The sequence below is a fragment of the Chiloscyllium plagiosum genome, unplaced genomic scaffold (genome assembly GCF_037043375.1).
Source record: "Chiloscyllium plagiosum isolate Xiang-an unplaced genomic scaffold, Cpla_swu_hap1 HiC_scaffold_5, whole genome shotgun sequence".
In the NCBI taxonomy this organism is placed as follows: Eukaryota; Metazoa; Chordata; class Chondrichthyes; order Orectolobiformes; family Hemiscylliidae; genus Chiloscyllium; species Chiloscyllium plagiosum.
In genome coordinates, this window is record NW_028270143.1 from 30,283,321 (window position 1) to 30,304,068 (window position 20,748).

General features: G+C 43.0%; 1 protein-coding gene across 5 annotated transcripts in view; it reads left to right on the forward strand.

Annotated features, from left to right (window-relative positions):
* LOC122550279 (uncharacterized) overlaps positions 1-18,046 on the forward strand; it is a 35,107-nt gene extending 17,061 nt beyond the window's left edge. For 3 of the 5 annotated variants that reach the window (XM_043691024.2, XM_087986825.1, XM_087986824.1), the window contains 2 exons: positions 8,021-8,221; positions 17,107-18,046. In XM_043691024.2, coding sequence (XP_043546959.1) covers positions 8,021-8,221; positions 17,107-17,477 — 572 coding nt within the window. In that variant the 3' untranslated portion in view covers positions 17,478-18,046. Of the gene's footprint in view, positions 1-2,785; positions 2,880-8,020; positions 8,222-17,106 lie in introns of all 5 variants that reach the window. The other 2 variants (XM_087986827.1, XM_087986826.1) reach the window with 1 other exon arrangement.
* The last annotated feature ends 2,702 nt before the right edge of the window (positions 18,047-20,748 follow it).

Here is a 20,748-nt window from a genome sequence, read left to right on the forward strand (position 1 = left end):
GGACATTTCTATGAAAGGATCCTCTCTGCATGAAGGGTGGGGAGTCAAATGATGGACAGCATGCCACCTGTCTTGACTTTTTTTTCTCCTATTATGAGCTAAATTCCTTCTGGAAAGAGAAAAGGCAGGAATTAAGGGAGCTGAAAGTGTGTGGTGCAGGTGTTACTTTTGGTACAGGTGGGCAGATGTCCTGAATGAGTGAATAGACAATACCGAGGATATGCTGAAAACGTGTTGCTGGAAAAGCGCAGCAGGTCAGGCAGCATCCAAGGAGCAGGAGAATCGACGTTTCGGGCATGAGCCCTTCTTCAGGAATCTGAAGAAGGGCTCATGCCCGAAACGTCGATTCTCCTGCTCCTTTGATGCTGCCTGACCTGCTGCACTTTTCCAGCAATGCATTTTCAGCTCTGATCTCCAGCATCTGCAGTTCTCACTTTCTTCAATACAGAGGATATGCAGGGGTAGTGGCCTTGGGGGTTGGATGGGTGACACCGAGTGAAGAAAGATGATGCCAGCAATATTGACAGTGGTAGAGCATGAGCCTTGGTGAGTGGTGGGTACAGCAGCAGAAATAGAGTTAGTATGAAGTATTGAAGAGAAGATGGTGATACCCACGCTGACAGAGTGGAAGAGGTCATTGACCTTTTTGCTAAATTGCTGGACACCCCTTCAGTCAACTGCAACTGTTCTAACCCAGGTGGCAGCCTCAGACCAGGCTGGCATGGTCTGGTGTTATGGTCTTGCCTGCTGGTTCAGCAGGACCTCCAGAATCCTATCCACAAATTGGGGTGCCAATATCCTCTGGCCTGTCATGTCCAGGAAAAATCTAGAAGGGCAGCTCTGGACTGAGAGTGCTTTTGCAGATGCAATTAGGCTTTTAAGGATGAGAATTGCAAGAAATGACAGGATATTTTAACAGTGTTGAGTTCTTTCAGGACCAGTGTGTGATAAATTGGGGTTACAATCTGACACAATTGATCCCCTTCCCCCACCTCACCCCATTCCAACCTTCCAGCTCAGCACCATCCCCATGACCTGTCCTACCTGCCTATCTTCTTTTCCACCTATCCACTCCACCCTCCTCTCTGACCTATCACATTCATCCCCACCCCCATTGTACTCTTTGCTACCTTCCCCCACCCTCCTCTCTGACCTATCACCTCCATCCCTACCCCCATTCACCTATTGTATTCTATGCTACTTTCTCCACACCCCCACACCTCTCTCATTTATCTCTCCACTCTGCAGGTAGCCTGCCTCTATTCCTGATGAAGTGCTTTTGCCTGAAACATCAATTTTCCTGCTCTTCGATGCTGCCTGACCTGCTGTGCTTTTCCAGCGCCACTCTAATCTAGACTCTGGCTTCCAGCATCTGCAGACCTCATTTTTACCTAGTTGATTATACATGTAGGCAGGTAATTAATGAGGTGAGTTTGGTAAGATAGTGAGAAATTTCATTAGGCCTTGAGATGAAAAACCAACAAATAAAACTTGACACAACTCTCATTTCGCCAAAAAAGGTGTGTAAGATTCCCCATTTCTTTTTGAGCACCAGGTTTTATAGTTGTGATAATCATTTCTCATGTAGCTGAGATGCTAGATTATTTTGAATGTACTACTGGAAGGTTTCTTCCATAATAAGACTCAATAGCTGAACAAGTTGTTATAATTCTACACATCTTAAGTTAAAACTTGTTGAGAAGATGAGTTTTGACAACACTGTAGTAAAGAAAAACATCAAAAAACAGATTAATTCAGTCAGCTTGATTTTGTTTGCAATACATTATTCAACACAAGTTTTATTTATTTATTATATAAGTTGTAGATTTTTAAGAATCCCACTAGAGAACACTTGGCAATTTGTCAATTATTTGGTTTTGAACAGCTACATTTCTATCTTGCAGCTCTCAATTGTTTCTACTTTGGGTACTTTTTATTTAAATGGCTATTCTAGTAAAACAGTTTGTCAATCCATATGGTAAGTTTTGGAATACTCTGATACACCTACGACCTAATAAGCGGAATTTTGCTTTGGCATTGGGAGACTTGCCTCCTGGATGGACAGGTAAAAGTGCTTCTTTTGGCAGGGGGACCTACTAAGCAGCACACAAGTCAATCGATGGCAAGCCCAGCAATGGCCCTTTCCCAAGAATTAAGTCCCCGGGGCAAAAGTTCCACCTGTGAACTATCAGCCTACCAAAATCTGGTAGCTCTTCCATTCAATTGTGTGTTTGAGGAGGTGATAGCTGCCATCAAAGAAACTATACCCTGCACTTCCTGCAATCTCAGGACTGCTGAGGATCCAGGCTACATATGCATAATGTGTGGGGAGGGATTCTAGGTTAGGGTTGCAGGAAGAAGAGAGCAGGACGGTTGGAAGCAATGACGGAATTTGGAGTGTGGGGTGGGGGCTGTGGCGGGGTTCAATGGTGGCTGTCATTGAGACCCTCACCACCACCTTCCCAATGTCCAGACCCCCTAGTTAAGCATTAATTACCTTTGATGGAGGGACACCACCTCCCCTAATCTGAGGTGACAAGTGGCCTGTAAAACTTTGCCTTGCCATCCATGGCAACAGATCCTGGTTGCAGCTGGGTTAGTGCCAGTAGTGCGGGATAAGGCCCTTGAATGGTCTTTACTTGGCTACTTAGGAGGGCTCAGTTGGTGATAATGCAGGTCAACCTTCGGCCTTTCCACCTTGAATTCAATTTTGGTTGAAGCAGGAAGACAGTAGATGCAGGTAGAATACAGCTCCATCCAATTAAGTATCCCTCTTGTTTCTCAGCTCCCCACCAGCAGTATTGAAGTACTGTGTCCAGTTCTGATTGTCCTGTCATAGGAAGGACAGGTTCAGAAGAGATTTACCAGAATGTTGCCAGGTATGGAAGATTTGAGTTATAAATAAAGACTGGAACTTTTTCACTGGACTGTGGGAGTTTAAGAGGTGACTTTATAGAGGTTTATAAAATCATGAGGGGTATTGATAGGGTTAATGGTACGTGTTTTGGCCTGAGGACGGGGGTTTCATTTTTAAGGTGAGAGAAGAGAGATTTTTAAAAAAACATGAGGGGCAATTTTTTTTTACACAGAGGGTGATCTGCATGTGGAATGAACTTCCTAAATAAGTGGTGGATGAGGGCACAACAGGTACAACATTTAAAAGACACTTAGATAAGTATATGAATAGGAAAGGTTTGGAGGGATACGGGCCAGGAGTAGGCAGGTGGGTTAGTTGGGATTATGTTCAGCATGGACTGGTTGTTTTGTGCTGTATGACTCTATTGCACTAAAGGTGCTATATAAATATAAGTTTTATTTTTTAAAAATGCACTAATGAATTGTAGGCATTATTGGCTGGGCCAGCATGAATTGCCCATCCCTAGTTGTCCCTGAGAAGGTGTTGGCTTATGCAGGTATACTCACAGTGCCATTAGGGAAGTAAAGCCAGGATCTTGACCCAATGATATTGAAGGAATGGCAAAATACTTCTAAGTCAGGATTGAGAGTGGTGTCAAGGGAAATATGTAGATGGTATTGTTCCCATATATCAGCTGCCCTTATCCCATGTTGTAAACACATCAAATAGAAAGAACTTGAGCATTCAGGCGTAAATTCAATTTTTAATATTGAATATTTAATTAAGATTTTAAAAATGTATTAAAATGTTTTCAGACTTTTCCTGTTTCTTATTCTCAATGTCATCTTTAATTTCTCCTCCTATTTTGCTTTTTGTAAATTATATGACAATGCAATAAAGACTTAAATTTATATTTCTTGGATTAAACTCTAATTCCTCGGTGATGAATTTTTAATCTAAATGATTGAAGGGATATGTTACTGCCTCAAATTCATATGTGCTGCAGATCAGAGGCAACGTTGTGGGTCAGTGGTTAGCACTGCTGCCTCACAGCATTAGGGACCTGGGTTCGATTCCAGCCTCAGGGGATTGCCTGGGTGGAATGTATGCATTCTCCCTGTCTGTGTTTGGGTTTTCTCCAGGTGGTTTGGTTTCTAAAGCTGTGCCAGTTAGATGGATTGACCAGGCTAAGTTGCCCATCATGTCCAGCGACATGCAGCTGAGTTGAATTAATCACAGGGAAATGCAGGGTTATAGGGATATGGTAGGGGGATGGGTCTGGATGGGTGCTCCGGAGGGTCTGTGTGGACTTGATAACCAGGGGCCTGTTTCCACACGATAGGGATTCTACTTTAGAGGGCTATGTGCTGAAAAAGATCTCTCTGAATATTGAAAGTTGACATTTAAAGAGGTTACCAAAAATGTTTGGGCAGCTGTAAGCATTATGAATGCCTTTCTTTTGCTAATAATAGGAAAATTTGCTTTAAAAGGAGTTATTACTTTAAAATAATTCTTTAGAAGTAGGGATTCCAAGACAGGAAAACTTTGTAACTGCAAGAACTGCTCCTTTTCTGAGGTACTTTCAGTATTGGAGCTGATTTCCTTGAATTCTAAGAATAGTAATTACTGTTTTATCAGCATATTTTGGGGGAAAAAGATCAAAACAACAGCACTTTAAAATGGAGAAAGAGAGATAAAGGCAGTAACCACATGGGAATTGATTCAAATGAAGAAAAATACCTACATAGGTGGGGATACCTACATAGACTGTAATGGTTCAAGAAGGCAGCTTACCATCACCTTCTAGAGGACAACTTGGGATGGGCAATTCATGCTGGCCCAGCCAATGATGCCTACAATTCATAATTGCATTTTTAAAAATAAAACAATTTAAGAAAGGTGGTAAAGAAAAGCCAGGGAACTATAGACCAGTGAGCCTGACGTTGGAGGGGATCCTGAGGGATATGATTCACGTGTATTTGGAAAGGCAATGGATTATGGGTAGTCAACATGGCTTTGTGCGTGGGAAGTAGTGTATCACTAACTTAATTGAGTTTTTTGAAGAAGTAGCAAAGAGGATTGAAGAGGGCAGAGTGGTGGATGTGATGTATATAGACTTTAGTAAGGTGTTCAACCTTGTAGACTGTTTAGCTATGTTGGATAACATGGAATATAAGGAAAATTAGCCATTTGGATACAGAACAGGCTTGAAGGTAGAAGACAGAGGGTGGTGGTGGAGGGTTGCTTTTTAGACTGGAGGACTGTGATTAGTGGTGTGCCACAGGATTGGTGCTGGGTCCACTGCATTTCATCATTTACATAAATGATTTGGATCTGAACTGAGGAGGTATGGATAGTAAGCTTACAGATGACACCAAAATGGGAGGTGTAATGGACAGCAAAGAAGGTTATCTCAGAGTACAACAGGATCTTAATTAGATGGGCCAATGATACGTTTGAGCAATAGGGAGAGGCTGAATAGGCTGGGGCTATTTTCCTTGGAACATCGGAGGCTGAGGGTGACCTTATAGAGGTTTTTAAAATCATGAGGGGAATGAATAGGGTAAATAGACAAGGTATTTTGCCATGGGTGGGGGAGTCCAAAATTAGAGGGCATAGATTTAAGGTGAGAGGACAAGATTGAAAAGTGATCAAGGAGCAACTTTTTCATGCAAAGTGTGATGCGTATGTGGAATAAGCTGCCAGAGGAAATGGTGGAGGCTGATACAATTACAACATTTAAAAGGTTTCTAGGTAGGTATATATGAATAGGACCTGGACCCAATATACTGGCCACTACAGCGGACAGCTGAAACTGACAACCGGAAGCGGCAGGGACAGGCCACTATAAATGCCGGAGGAAACACCACAGAAGCGCTTCACAGGAGGCTCCCAAGCACTGAGGATGTCACCTAGACAGGGGACGAAACGTTTGCAACAAAAATTTCCAGCTCGGCGAACAGAACCACAACAGAATAGGAAGGGTTTAGAGGAATATGGGCCAAATAGTGGCAAATGGGACTAGATTTATTTAGGATATCTGGTTGACATGGATGATTAGATTAGATTACATTACAATGTGGAAACAGGCCCTTCGGCCCAACAAGTCCACACCGACCCGCCGAAGCGCAACCCACCCATACCCCTACATTTACCCCTTACCTAACACTACGGGCAATTTAGCATGGCCAATTCACCTAACCTGCACATCTTTGGACTGTGGGAGGAAACCGGAGCACCCGGAGGAAACCCACGCAGACATGGGGAGGACGTGCAAACTCTACACAGTCAGTCGCCTGAGGCGGGAATTGAACCCGGGTCTCTGGCGCTGTGAGGCAACAGTGCTAACTGCTGTGCCACCGTGCCGCCCACGATGACTGAAGAGTCTGTTTTTGTGCTGTATATCTTTCTGACTCTACTGATGAGTCTTGACATTTCAGACAGTATTAAGAGTTCTTTGTGAGATTTGTTTCCCTGTAAATAAACCAGGAGTTTATGCAGAAGCATGTATTTATGAACTCCCTTATACTATGGAGCTAAGTTATAATCTTGGTTTACAATATTTTTCTGCACAAATGGTAAACTTCTCATGAAGGCATAAAGAGATAAAGTGCAAGAATATGCTCCAGCCCAATTAGTTTTCAAATGGCAGGCCTCTTCCAGAATGCTCCTAGTACCATAGGGCACTGCATATTCCTTTTTTAAAATTCCATTATCAATTTAGCTTTGAAGCAGGAAGTTGGTTTTGGAGGTACGCAAGCACGTTGAGATGATTTGTTATTCTAACTAAAGATGCAAATGGTTTTAGATTGGTACTTCACTCATCCTGTCAACACATTCCACCCATTCAATAATATAAAATAGTTGCTACCTTGTTAACTTGGTTTAGAAATAACACAATTGGAGTATTTTGTCTATTTCTGAACATCATACCTAGAAAGGATATAAAGTCTTTAGAGATTTTTATAAAACATATAGAAGAATAGTTTCAGGAATGGGGATCGAAGGGTTATGGATAGTTGGAGCAGTTGGAATGGTTCTCTTTTGAAAAAAAGGCTGAAGACAATTTGATAGAGAGGATCAAAATTGTATGTGGCAAAAGTGAAGACTGCAGATGCTGGAGATTAGAGTTGCGAATGTGATGCTGAAAAAGTACAGCAGGTCAGGCAGCATCTGAGGAGCAGGAGAATCAACGTTTTAGGCAAAAGTCTTTCTTTAAGAATTTCCTGATGAAGGGCTTATGCCCGAAACGTCGATTCTCCTGCTCCTCAGATGCTGCCTGACCTGCTGTGCTTTTCTAGCATTACACTCTCGACTCTGATCTCCAGCATCTGCAGTTCTCACTTTCTCCTAGAAAGGAACTATCCATACTGGCAGAAGTTCTAGAACCAGCGGACAATGATTTTTAGGTAATTAGCAAAGGAATTAGCAATGGTGAAACAATAAAAAATCATTTTAATCCATTAAAATCTGAAATGCAGTGCATGGGATTGTGGAGGCATTTGATCGTGGTTTTCAAGAGGGCACTGAATAATTTTCTGAACAGAAAACATATTAGAGCGATGTAGGGGAATAGGAGGTTCTCTTGACACAGAAGTTGAGTCCCTGCCTGTGGGCCAGTTCAAGACCTGTCTGTCCTGGAGGTGCATCTGGTTTGAACAGTTGATTTGAATTAATTACAGGAAATGGAACTGACTGAAATGTTTTTGCAGAAAGTCAGCATGGACCCAATGGGATGAATGCCTCCTTTGGTAACGTAACCATTCCATGATTAATTGTGTGTGGAATATGGAATAGTACTACATGCCACAGTGTAAAATATTGAAGTAAGCAACTCTAATCAAGTTAATTATGGTTGTGAATATAACCTATTCCATTATATTCACAGCCGTAACTAACTTGATTAGAGCAGCTTACGCCAATATCTTACATTGTGGCATGTAGTAGTATCCCATATTCAATAATCAAGTTATTTATGGTTGTGAATATAATGGAATAGGGAAGCTGTACTTTTATTTCACTTTCATATTATGGTGGGACATTGGTGAGATTATCACTGGATTCTAAATCAGTTCTGAAGTTCTGAAAATTTTGTTTGATGTTCATTGTTAGAAAGCCACGCACATTTATTTTTAAAATATTGAATAACAATTTTTCTTACAGTTATGTCTGGAAAGGATGGAAGGATTTCTGCAAAGATTGTAAATGTGGCTGAACTTGATCAGTGTTTTGCAAATATTGTGGATACATTCAATCATCAACACAGCAACTACATAACTCTCTGTGAGTTCATAAGACTGTTGAAAGAATGTTGTCAGTGTAACGTACTCACGGATTGTTTTCAGACACTTCAACATGAACACAGTAAGTACTTGGACAATGGGATAAAATTGACATGGGGGTTCTGTTCATTGCCACAAACATTACTGGGAGTTCTTAAATTGTTATAGAGAGGAATGTTTCTTAATACCTGATTTTGTGAGGGATTCACAATATTAGACTTATAATTAAAAATATGCTAAAATGAAATATATATTTATATGGTCTTGTACAGAAAATATTTGTCTTTTTACAGATCCTGAAATATTTGTTGCATAAACCTAGCATTTTCAGTTCTTATTTCAGATATCCAGGCATTATCTTCTCATATTTTGTACATTGAATCCATAGCATTTGGCAAGTGTTAAATTTAATAGGAAAATGTGTTGCACTTCCTAAGTTCACGTTTTGCTTAATTTTACTGCTGTTGAGCATTACTCATATCCAGTACTACTATATACCAATACATATTTGTATCAGACATGGAAAAAACCCTTTTTTTAACATAGTTGAGCAGAGTTCAAAAATATATTTGTTTGTGTCTTACCTATTTTTTGGGATCTGAACACTGGTTCGATAGATGAAAACATGATATAATAATTCACTGTCGCAACAATCCAAAATTAAGTTGGAGTGGTTTGAAACATTATTGTGTGTTGACCCGATGAAGGTGGATGACCAAAACAACTGATATTGACAACCTCCCGGCTGCAGGTCTGCCACCTCTATAACCAACCCTGTCAATGTTCGTGAAGGTGGGAAGGTTAAGTTACGGCAAAAACGCATTGTTAAATAGGTGCATTATGTAATTTAATCTGCTTATTGAGAGTTTGCTTACTAGCGGCCTGAGATGTCTGCAGGGGAGATTGGCTTGTGGGAGCTATTTGATAGCTGAACAATTTCAGCCTGTCAAGGAACAGGGTTGTCAACACTGAAAAAATTTGATAGGTTTTTTCTAAAAATTAAGAATGGACAAAAATTTGTTCCACAGCAATGGGGAATTTAATCACCCTAACGTTACCGTGCTCTAACCCAGGTTCTAGCTCTTTATCTGCCCTGCCTATATGAAAACACATATTCTTTCCTTTGTTTAAGGGAGGACAATCAGAACATGACCTGCTTCCATAGGATTTTGCCTCCAATCTCACAACTGTGGTCAATAGTTAGTTGCTACTTCCATTTCCTCACCAATTACATGCTTGCCTGCACCAAAGTAGGGAGCCTTGTCTCCTTACCTTGCAACCTGGCCCTTCAGCCAAAATCTAGTCTTTAGAATGTCACATGGGGTGCATGTGGTAAGCTCAACATTTCACCAGAGACCATGAAGACAAATCTGTAAAATTTTAGCAACTTAGTGAGGGGATGTGGGAAGAGTATTAATGAATTAATTACAGCCATCTTGTGGGTATGGAACTGTTGGAGATGAGGGCCAATTTGAAGGACTAATGTGCCCCAAATATACTTGGAAGATACTGAATCTAAAAGTGGCTAAGATGACTTTTCAAGTGCCCTGGAACTTCTGCAATTACCTTCTCAAGGGCAAGTAGGGCTGAGAAGTAAATACTTGTCCAGCCAGTGACCACTACATTGCATGAACAAATTTTAAAAAAGGCAATAGAGGGCTTTCATATTTAAATAAGATACTTTATTTTGGACCCCTCTGCCAAACAGCATCCACAGGGTTTAGGCCTGTCGTGCTGAAGATTCTTCTTGGCAGCTGTATAGACTAAACAACAGCCACAATGCAAAGGCAAATTTTATAATTAAAGGAAAATAAAATGTTCCTGTGGAAAAGTATTACTTTACCTCAAGCAAGGCAAGCACTGGAAATTAATCATTTCAAAATGTGCAAGCAACCTTTGGAGGTATGACAGGTATCAGTGGTCCACCCTGAGAATGGGAATGAATCCTAGTACCCAATTTCAGGCCAGACTTGGGCTTGCCTGTTGGGATACATGCTTCATGCATGTTACACTTTCAGGTCTGAAAACAGACCTGATGCACTTTAACCCCGGAGGATTACTAGGGTCAGCATTTATTGCTCATCCTTCGTTGCCCTTGAGAGGTAGTGATAAGCTGCCTTCTTGAACTGCCGTTGTCCATCTGCTGTAGGTTGACCCATGGTGCTATTAGGAAAGCACTTCCAGGATTTTTACCCTCACCATACTTGAGGAATGGTGATACATTTCCAACTCAGGAAGGTGAGTGGCTTAAAGGGGAACTTGCAGATTGTGGTGCTTCCATGTATCTGCAGCCCTTGTCCTTCTTGTTGATGTGGTCATGGGTTTGGGAGGTGTTGTCTAAGGATCTTTGGTGATCGTCGCTTAATGTCAGTACTGAACTTACATTCAACAATTCGTCCATTAAAATGATTATTGTTGTCAATTCTAATCAAGATTTCTTTATTCGAATTGAGTTTTATTGCAAAAAATTGTCATTTTGAGGTGTTATGATATTATTTAATAAATCAGTCCTTTGTACCAAAAGCTATTTTGTATTGCAAGAAGTCACCCATGACTGATAAATATGAAAGTTTCAACCTCTGAGTTTGTCAATAATTTTTTCAATCAGGAACTCAAAATCTTTCCAGTGTGCAGTAGTTTTGGTCATTTTAAATTTTATTTACTTGGTTGGCTTTGTACCTATCTTGATTTTAATCCACTGTTTGGGTTTTGCTGTTCTCCACTTCTTACCTGATGATGCTTATACATAATGTCGATCTTGCATCTGGAAGTCTGCGCAAGTCATACTGTCATTTCATTTCCCCCTCAGTCAAAGGAAAACACTCAGAGACACTGTATAGTTTTACCTCCTTCATCTTTATTCTGGGCCCTGGAAGGAGAGAGAATGATCGCCCATGGACACAAGGACATGAGTTCTCGATCTTCTCTGGAATAGCAGTTTCTTAATGAATTATATAGTCATTTTACAGGGTGGAGCATCCAGATAAGGCAACATACATATTGATTGGGTGACTGTTACAATCAGCGAGCGTCAATAGCAAAGATTAAGCCATCTGCTGTTACACAATGAATGTTCTTAACCTTAACTGGCTTCACATAATGAATGAGGTAAAAACAATGACTGCAGATGCTGGAAACCAGATTCTGGATTAGTGGTGCTGGAAGAGCACAGCAGTTCAGGCAGCATCCAAGGAGCTTTGAAATTGACGTTTCGGGCAAGAGCCCTTCATCAAGAATAAAGGTAGTGAGCCTGGAGTGTGGAGAGATAAGCTGGAGGAGGGTGGGGGTGGGGAGAAAGTAGCATAGAGTACAATGGGTGAGTGGGGGAGGGGATGAAGGTGATAGGTCAGGGAGGAGAGGGTGGAGTGGATAGATGGAAAACGAGATAGGCAGGTAGGACAAGTCCGGACAAGTCATGGGGACAGTGCTGAGCTGCAAGTTTAGATCTAGGGTGAGGTGGGGGAAGGGGAAATGAGGAAACTGTTGAAGTCCACATAGATGCCCTGGGGTTGAAGTGTTACGAGGCAGAAGATGAGGCATTCTTCCTCCAGGCGTCTGGTGGTGAGGGAGCGGCGGTGAAGGAGGCCCAGGACCTCCATGTCCTCGGTAGAGTGGGAGGGGGAGTTGAAATGTTGGGCCACGGGGCGGTGTGGTTGATTGGTGCGGGTGTCCCAGAGATGTTTCCTAAAGCGCTCTGCTAGGAGGCGCCCAGTCTCCCCAATGTAGAGGAGACCGCATCGGGAGCAACGGATAAAACAAATGATATTAGTGGATGTGCAAGTAAAACTTTGATGGGTGTGGAAGTCTCCTTTAGGGCCTTGGATAGAGGTGAGGGAGGAGGTGTGGGCGCAGGTTTTATAGTTCCTGCGGTGGCAGGGGAAAGTGCCAGGATGGGAGGGTGGGTTGTAGGGGGGCGTGGACCTGACCAGGTAGTCACGGAGGGAACGGTCTTTGCGGAAGGCGGAAAGGGGTGGGGAGGGAAATATATCCCTGGTGGTGGGGTCTGTTTAGAGGTGGCGGAAATGTCGGCGGATGATTTGGTTTATGCGAAGGTTAGTAGGGTGGAAGGTGAGCACCAGAGGTTTCATTTCCAACTGCCGCCGGGACATTAACCGCCTCAACCTGTCTACCTCCCTCCCCCACTCCAACCTCTCACCCTCACAACGCGCAGCTCTCCAATCCCTCTGCTCCAATCCCAACCTCACCATCAAGCCAGCGGATAAAGGGGGCGCAGTGGTAGTCTGGCGCACTGACCTCTACACCACTGAAGCCAAACGTCAACTCGAGGACACCTCTTCCTACTGCCCCCTCAACCATGACGCCACCCCCCATCACAAACCATTATCTCCCAGACCATACAGAACCTCATCACCTCAGGAGATCTCCCATCCACAACTTCCAACCTCATAGTTCGGGAACCCCGCACCGCCTGATTCTACCTCCTTCCCAACATCCACAAGCCTGACCACCCTGGCCGACCCATTGTCTCAGCATGCTCCTGCCCCACTGAACTCATCTCTACCTACCTGGACACTGTCCTATCCCCCCTAGTCCAGGAACTCCCTACATACGTTCGAGACACCACCCACGCCCCCCACCTCCTCCAAGACTTCCGTTTCCCCGGCCCCCAACGCCTCATCTTCACCATGGATATCCAATCCCTCTACACCTCCATCCGCCATGACCAGGGCCACCAAACCCTCCGTTTTTTCCCCTCCAGACGTCCAGAAGTACCCTTCCACCAACACTCTCATTCGTTTGGCCGAACTGGTCCTCACCCTTAACAATTTCTCCTTTGAATCCTCCCACTTCCTCCAGACCAAAGGGGTAGCCATGGGCACACGTATGGCCCCCAGCCAGGCCTGTCTCTTTGTTGGCTACGTAGAGCAGTTGATCTTCCGTAATTACACCGGCACCACTCCCCACCTCTTCCTCCGCTACATTGATGACTGCATTGGCGCCACCTCGTGCTCCCGCGAGGAGGTTGAGCAATTCATCAACTTCACCAACACATTCCACCCTGACCTTAAATTTACTCTGACACCTCCCTCCCCTTCCTGGACCTCTCCATCTCCTTTAATGATGACCGACTTGACACTGACATTTTTTACAAACCCACCGACTCCCACAGCTACCTGGATTACACCTCTTCCCACCCTACCTCTTGCAAAATTGCCATCCCGTATTCCCAATTCCTCCACCTCCGCCGGGTCTGCTCTCAGGAGGACCAGTTCCACCACAGAACACACCAGATGGCCTCCTTCTTTAGAGACCGCAATTTCCCTTCCCACGTGGTTAAAGATGCCCTCCAACGCATCTCGTCTACATCCCGCACCTCCGCCCTCAGACCCCACCCCTCCAACCATAACAAGGACAGAACGCCCCTGGTGCTCACCTTCCACCCTACTAACCTTCGCATAAACCAAATCATCCGCCGACATTTCCGCCACCTCCAAACAGACCCCACCACCAGGGATATATTTCCCTCCCCACCCCTTTCCGCCTTCCGCAAAGACCGTTCCCTCCGTGACTACCTGGTCAGGTCCACGCCCCCCTACAACCCACCCTCCCATCCTGGCACTTTCCCCTGCCACCGCAGGAACTGTAAAACCTGCGCCCACACCTCCTCCCTCACCTCTATCCAAGGCCCTAAAGGAGACTTCCACACCCATCAAAGTTTTACTTGCACATCCACTAATATCATTTATTGTATCCGTTGCTCCCGATGCGGTCTCCTCTACATTGGGGAGACTGGGTGCCTCCTCGCAGAGCGCTTTAGGGAACATCTCCGAGACACCCGCACCAATCAACCACACCGCCCCGTGGCCCAACATTTCAACCTCCCCTCCAACTCTGCCGAGGACATGGAGGTCCTGGGCCTCCTTCACTGCCGCTCCCTCACCACCAGACACCTGGAGGAAGAACGCCTCATCTTCCGCCTCGGAACACTTCAACCCCAGGGCATCAATGTGGACTTCAACAGTTTCCTCATTTCCCCTTCCCCCACCTCACCCTAGTTCTAAACTTGCAGCTCAGCACTGTCCCCATGACTTGTCCGGACTTGTCCTACCTGCCTATATCCTTTTCCACCTATCCACTCCACCCTCTCCTCCCTGACCTATCATCTTCATCCCCTCCCCCACTCACCCATTGTACTCTATGCTACTTTCTCCCCACCCTCCTCCAGCTTATCTCTCCACACTCCAGGCTCACTGCCTTTATTCCTGATGAAGGGCTCTTGCCCGAAACGTCGATTTCAAAGCTCCTTGGATGCTGCCTGAACTGCTGTGCTCTTCCAGCACCAGTAATCCAGAATTCACATAATGAATACTTATCACTTGTTATACTGACTTTACATGCTGAATGCTTCTATTATTGTTGAATGGCTCTAAATAATGAATGCTTTTCCACATTGTTAACCGATTACACTTGCCTCCAGCACCCCATTCTTAACTGCAAGTTCTTATCTGATCTAAGGCATGCTCAGCTGAACCTCCTGCTTCACATAACTCAGAACTTAACTCTTTCCCTGCCTGCTTATACCCTATACACATTCTCATTAGAAGTTAAGAACAATGCAACATTGGTTAATACATTAAATGTGTTAGTTCCTCAGAGGTCCTCCTGTTCACCTGCTATTTATGACCTTTCTGTCTTAGATTTCTGTGGAGTCTTTGTTGAAATTGTGGACAAGTGGAAGAGTCCTTAAGAAATTTACATCCTGTATTAATGAACTCCTCTCTGCTATCTAGAAAGTGTCATGCATGCACTGCCTCGCAAGTACATATTCATATGGTCATCTGGAGATTGCGACTTTGTATTGTGTCTTCTTGCATTTTCTGTGAGCAGAACTGTATGGTTTGGCACAAATAAAATAAATATTTAAAAAGAACATGTGGGGATAATCAGTATCTGATTTCCCAAGCAACAGCCACAGAAATAGAATTTTAGCTTGGTTCAGCACACTTCAGTAGCCTTGTTGTTCTATACAATTGTTCGCAGTTCTCTGTCTATCTGAGATCCTTGGCAATTACTTGCCGAGTTGTGGTGAAGTGTCGCAGTCTTGTCACTATGGATAAGGTGTGGAAGTAAAGCATGAGTCAATACCACAATTTAATAACATTTTCTGATAAAAGATCATGACCTAATTTTTTTTTATCCACAGATGGTGAAAAACCTGTTGAGTATTGTCTGTTGATTAAAAGATTGAATTGCCACTTGTGAGATTTTAGAGAAAAAGTTAATGTTGGAAACAGAGCTGTTGCGAAAGCAGGGAGGTTGCTTCTCTTGGGGACTCTCCAGTAGCAACTCTCCACTTTTATGCCACACCTCTGGCCTCTAAAATCCTCATTACCCACCAGTGCCCTCTCTCTCTCTCTCACACACACACACACACACACACATGTAGACATATCTTCAAGTCATAGTGTAGAGTCAGAGATGTACAGCATGGAAACAGAACCTTCAGTCCAACTTCATGCTGACCAGATATCCTAAACAAATCAAGTCCCATTTGCCCATCCTTGCAACATATTCTTCCTGTTTGTGGTTCCAGCAGTGGTCACCAATCTCTTCTGCTAAGACTACAGAGCCAATAACCAAGTAGATTGACTGGCAACTCTCTTGGCTGAGACTTCTGTTCATGAGAGTTGGAATTGTCATTGTCAAGTAATCAAGGGCACCCTCTGTGTACTATTATTATGGGCGATTGGATGTCTGGTCTGTGTGGTTCTGACTGACCTTGTGCCAGGTAGGCTATCCATCCACTGTATTCCTCCTCCACATTAATTGAAACATTTGGACTGAAGTCATGCTGTTACTGATGCATCAGTTCAAAGTCAAACTACTTTACATCAATTCTACCATTATATTGTAAAAGCAAAATGTGAAGAAGATGGTCTTGCATTAGTAAATGTGCCTTTCGCAACCACAGGAGGTCTCAAAGAACTTTTTAGACAGTGAATTATTTTTAAAATGTAGTCACTTTCATTATGTTTCATCCTTCTTTCCCGTTTGATATAATCAGGATCTAAAGTTAAGATGTGGTATCCATTTAGAAGCAATACATGCATGTGCATTGGATATGGACCTTTGTAACATTGACCAACCTGGCCTGTAGTTTCCCCACCTGTGACTGACATTGAGTCTATTATTTTTGTATATCCATTGTCTAATACCTGTGTCAGACCCGTTGCTAAATTGGGTCACAATTAAATTCATACTCTATTTGGTTTTCATGGGTGTCCAGGGATTGAAATAGATGTCCCTCAAGGGGAACCAGAAGACTGCCAGCTGAAGTATAATTTTTTTTACATGAATCCAGAGCCATGTGGAGCGGAGGTGTTCCAATTGACTCTGTATCAAAACAGTAGGCTGCTAACTTCCTGTATGTGCCACGCCCTTTCTTTTGGTCCACTGCTTGACAATTTTCTTTTATCCAGCCCTGTGCTAAGATTAACAATCTGTCTCTGGGACTACAATAGACATTTGTAGTTCCTCAGCAACATACAAGTGAGGTCAGCTGAACATTTTGACTTAGTCCTTCCTTAAGTCTGTTTGTGTGCCTGTAGTTTGCTCTGCATCCAGATTACATCCTGATTGGACACAATGAAATTTTTATCCATTAATCACCATCCCAGGTTGCTGGACCCACAGTAATTAAATCGGCTGCTGATTACATTTCTGCGAAGGATCTCCTGACTATCATTCCCTATTTCAGGAGATCAGCATCTTGAAACCCTGGGAAAACATCAGAAACAGTTTTCTGCAGACCTACCACGGAAGATATGATGGAAAATTGGAAAGCACAACTTATCCTATTTTCAGAACATATTAGGGTTACTGAAGTAGTTGGTGGAGTGTTATGGAGAATGTGTTAATGCTTGCTAGTCATGTGACATTTAGGCAGTTAAAAACATTAAGTCTTAATTATGAAAGAGCTCACCGCATTTTCTCTGTTTTCTTCAGGAGATTTTACAGTCAAGCTCGACATGCGGGGATACAATTTTTCTCTTTCTGTGCAGCCCAATCAATCAATCCCAAGGCAACTTCTGCTTGCACAGCAGTATACAAAGGAACTGTGTACTTCAACAAAATCCATATTAGCAGCTGACCCTAAACTCCAGGAGATGATCAACTCCATGCTACAGACTGAAGATCAGCATCTTGAAATGGTGAAGCATGTGAATGAATCCTATCAAGCGCGGACTCGATGTTTGTCGAATGCCAAAGACAATTTCATGGAATTAAGGCGAGCCAAACAGTTTTCAAATCTACACAAGGAATTAGCCGATAGGGTACTTAAAGACATTGTGGAAATAGTGGGCATAAATGTATAAAAGTTTGGAACTAATGTACGATCATACTTCTGCGAGCTCATGACTTCAAAAACAAAACACTGTGGAATTTAGTAACCATTGGGATGTTGCCTCCTATAACTATTACTATTATTTTCTTGCCCAAGCAATTTCCTTTGTTATTATGAATGGCTGGCATATCACACTGATACAAGTTGATTGAAAATGGTGTTAGATTTCAAATATAACCCACATGAAAATAATTCTTTAATTCCTATGTATAGTATTTCATATCCTGAACACATCAGGGATGGGGTGGAGAGTAAATTTCTTTATAAGCTCACTAAGTGATCTGTCACAACTTTGGATGATGTGTTGTAGTCGCCTATAAAAATACTTGCGGTAAATTCTCACGTAAAATCATGATTGCATTACTGAAAATTGCAACTTTAAGTGAACGATGATTTCCCATAGGAATAAATGTTAAAGCCAGAAATAGGCTCCTTCAGACATTATTTGCCTGGAATAAATAATGTACAAGTTGAAATACTGTACCACACATGCTGTACTGTGCACTCCTAGCTAAAATAACTTGCAAAATAAATTCCTAAATGTAACAAATATTGTATACATTCAAATTAAACAAAATCCAGCAGTCCCTTGTAAGCAATATCTGTGGATTGGGGATAGTTTGTATCCACTCTGACTGAAGAGTTTAGAAATGGCTGACAAATCCAAGAGGGCGAAAGTGAGGACTGCAGATGTTGGAGATTAGAATCAAGATTAGAGTGGTGTTGGAAAAGCACAGCAGATCAACCAGCATCCAAGGAGCAGGATAGTTTTCTTGCTCCTCGGATGCTGCCTGACCTGCTGTGCTTTTCCAGCACCACACTAATCTAGATACATCCAAGAGCCAATCTCCAGATTCTACTCTGTGTGGCTAGATATTTGTTAGATGAGTTACTTGGAGATTCTTGCATTCTCTTCATTGCCTTGTCTTGATCTCTTGCTCCCAAATGAACATTCTCCCATTTTGGTCGGTCACCATGATATTGTTTCTCGATTGGCTCACCCTGCTAGCACTTAAGGGGGTAACATTTTGTGCATTTTGTTTTAAGTTGTCGGTTTTACCAGGGATTATTCTCCCTGTTGTAAGGGGTAATCTAGACAGTCTATCAGTCAGCAATATTTACTACTTATTCTCCTGCCTGACATCATCTTAAATCACCTCAGTTCATTGTTGATTTCCTTGAATGGCCTTGCAGCCGCAAGTTCATTGCCACCATTTACTGAGGCTTGTGGCCTTGTACAAAAGGTTTTGCAGCAATAATCACAAACATGAAATAAGGGGCTTAGAGGTCTCAGGCAGAGGTTTGAAAATAAAATAAGAGTGCATTGGATTGGTCATGATTTAGACATGCCGGTGTTGGACTGGGGTGTACCAAGTTAAAAATCACACAACACCAGGTTATATTCCAACAGATTTAATTGGAAGCACTAGCTTTTGGGGCACTGCTCCTTCCACCTGATGAAGGAGCAGCGCTCTGAAAGCTAGTGCTTCCATTGGATTGGTGATAATATACTGATATGGACTGAGAATTAGTTGATGCACAGAAAACAGAGAGTAGGAATAAATAGATCATTCTCTGGATAGCAGGCTGTTACTAGTACAGTACTGCAAAGATCACCACTAAATCAAAGCTGTTAAAAGTCTATGCAAATTATGTGGTGCCGGACCCAACTTTATGTCATATTTCTAAACTTGTTGGTGACTCAAAACTGGAATCTAAGTTGTGAGGAGAATACAAGGAGGCTTCACGTGGTCAGGCTAAGTGAAATGGCTAGAACCTAGCAGGTGGAATATTAACATAAAATATGAAGTTATTTACTTCGGCAGAAGAACAGACAGATTATTTCTGAAAATGATGAGAAGTTGGGAAGTGCAGGTGTCCAAAGAGACTTGGGTGTCCACATTATCAAGCAAATGCAGCAAGTAATTAGGAAGACAAATGGTGTCATTCATTACAAGGGGATCAGAGTACAAAAGATAACTTGGTGCAATTGTGTAGAGGCACGGTGAGATGTTTACTGACATCAGCACATGTACGCTATGTGCCACATTAATTTGTGCATGCATATTTAAATGATTCCAGGAGGACAGGACCTATGGGCTGGGGTTGGAGTTGGGGTAGGACCTGGGAGGTTGGGGGAATAGCACCCAAATCCCCTCGTCAGTAGCCCCTGTTCCTCATTCTCCCCCATTCTTACTCTTCCACCTTCTATCCTCATTCTTCTGCCATCCTCACTCTTCCTCTGCCATTTCCACTCTCCCCTCCCAACCTCAACATTTTACATGGGTCTGGAATTATGCATATGTGCAATTCTATAGTCGCACATAGGCATAGTTTCCTGTGGTTTCAAGTGTCAGCAGACACTGCTTCTCAGTTCTGGTCTCTTTATCAATGGAATGATTATAATTGAAGATCACCAGATTATTCCTAAGGATGCTGGGATTATTTTGTGAGGAACCTGTATTCCTCGAGCTTTGAAGAACTAGAAATTATCACCTTGAAAATTCAGATAGGATGTGAAAGGGTAGATATTGGTAAAATTTGCGAAGCTTAGTAAGTTTTCTTGCTGTATCTTACCAAATTTGCCTCAATAATTGTCCCTTAATATGGTGCCTCTTTTGTCCAGTTTCTGCTTCATCTTATCATGTGCTGTTCCTGAAACAATTCACCACTCAACAGATGTCCTGGATTCATCAGCATCTCTTGCACTCGTACATCTTTAAAAAGCTGTTGTGCACCCAGGCAAGCACTGTCAGTCTGGATGTGCCCCGCAGGGTTGCTGATATTTGCTTCAAACATAGGGGACAGAGAAAATTGGTGCCGTGCTTTGCGGTAGATCTTGCAGGTCCTGCAGGAATGAGCTGGTACAAAAGCAGGACTTCCTCTTCCCTCAGGACCAGCAGTGGGGGACATATCATCAGATCATATCAGGTTGCCACCCAAATTAAAGCAGTATTAATCATCTGGAAGCATTGTAGGAAGAAGGTCAATCTCCTTCTCTACTGCGCCAGGGTAAGTGCCATCATTTTCTTCAATACCTCACACTCACTCTATCTCTGGTAATGTATCCACCTCCCACCAAGGTTCATGTGCACTACTCTCACTAATGCCTACAACATCACCTCCAACTGCCCTTACCCAACCCTGACATCACTAACACTGCATACCCTCTGTGTTGCCTACTTACTTGCTCAGGACACCATCTCACCCACACCAACAGCAATATCTGAGCCATCCACTTT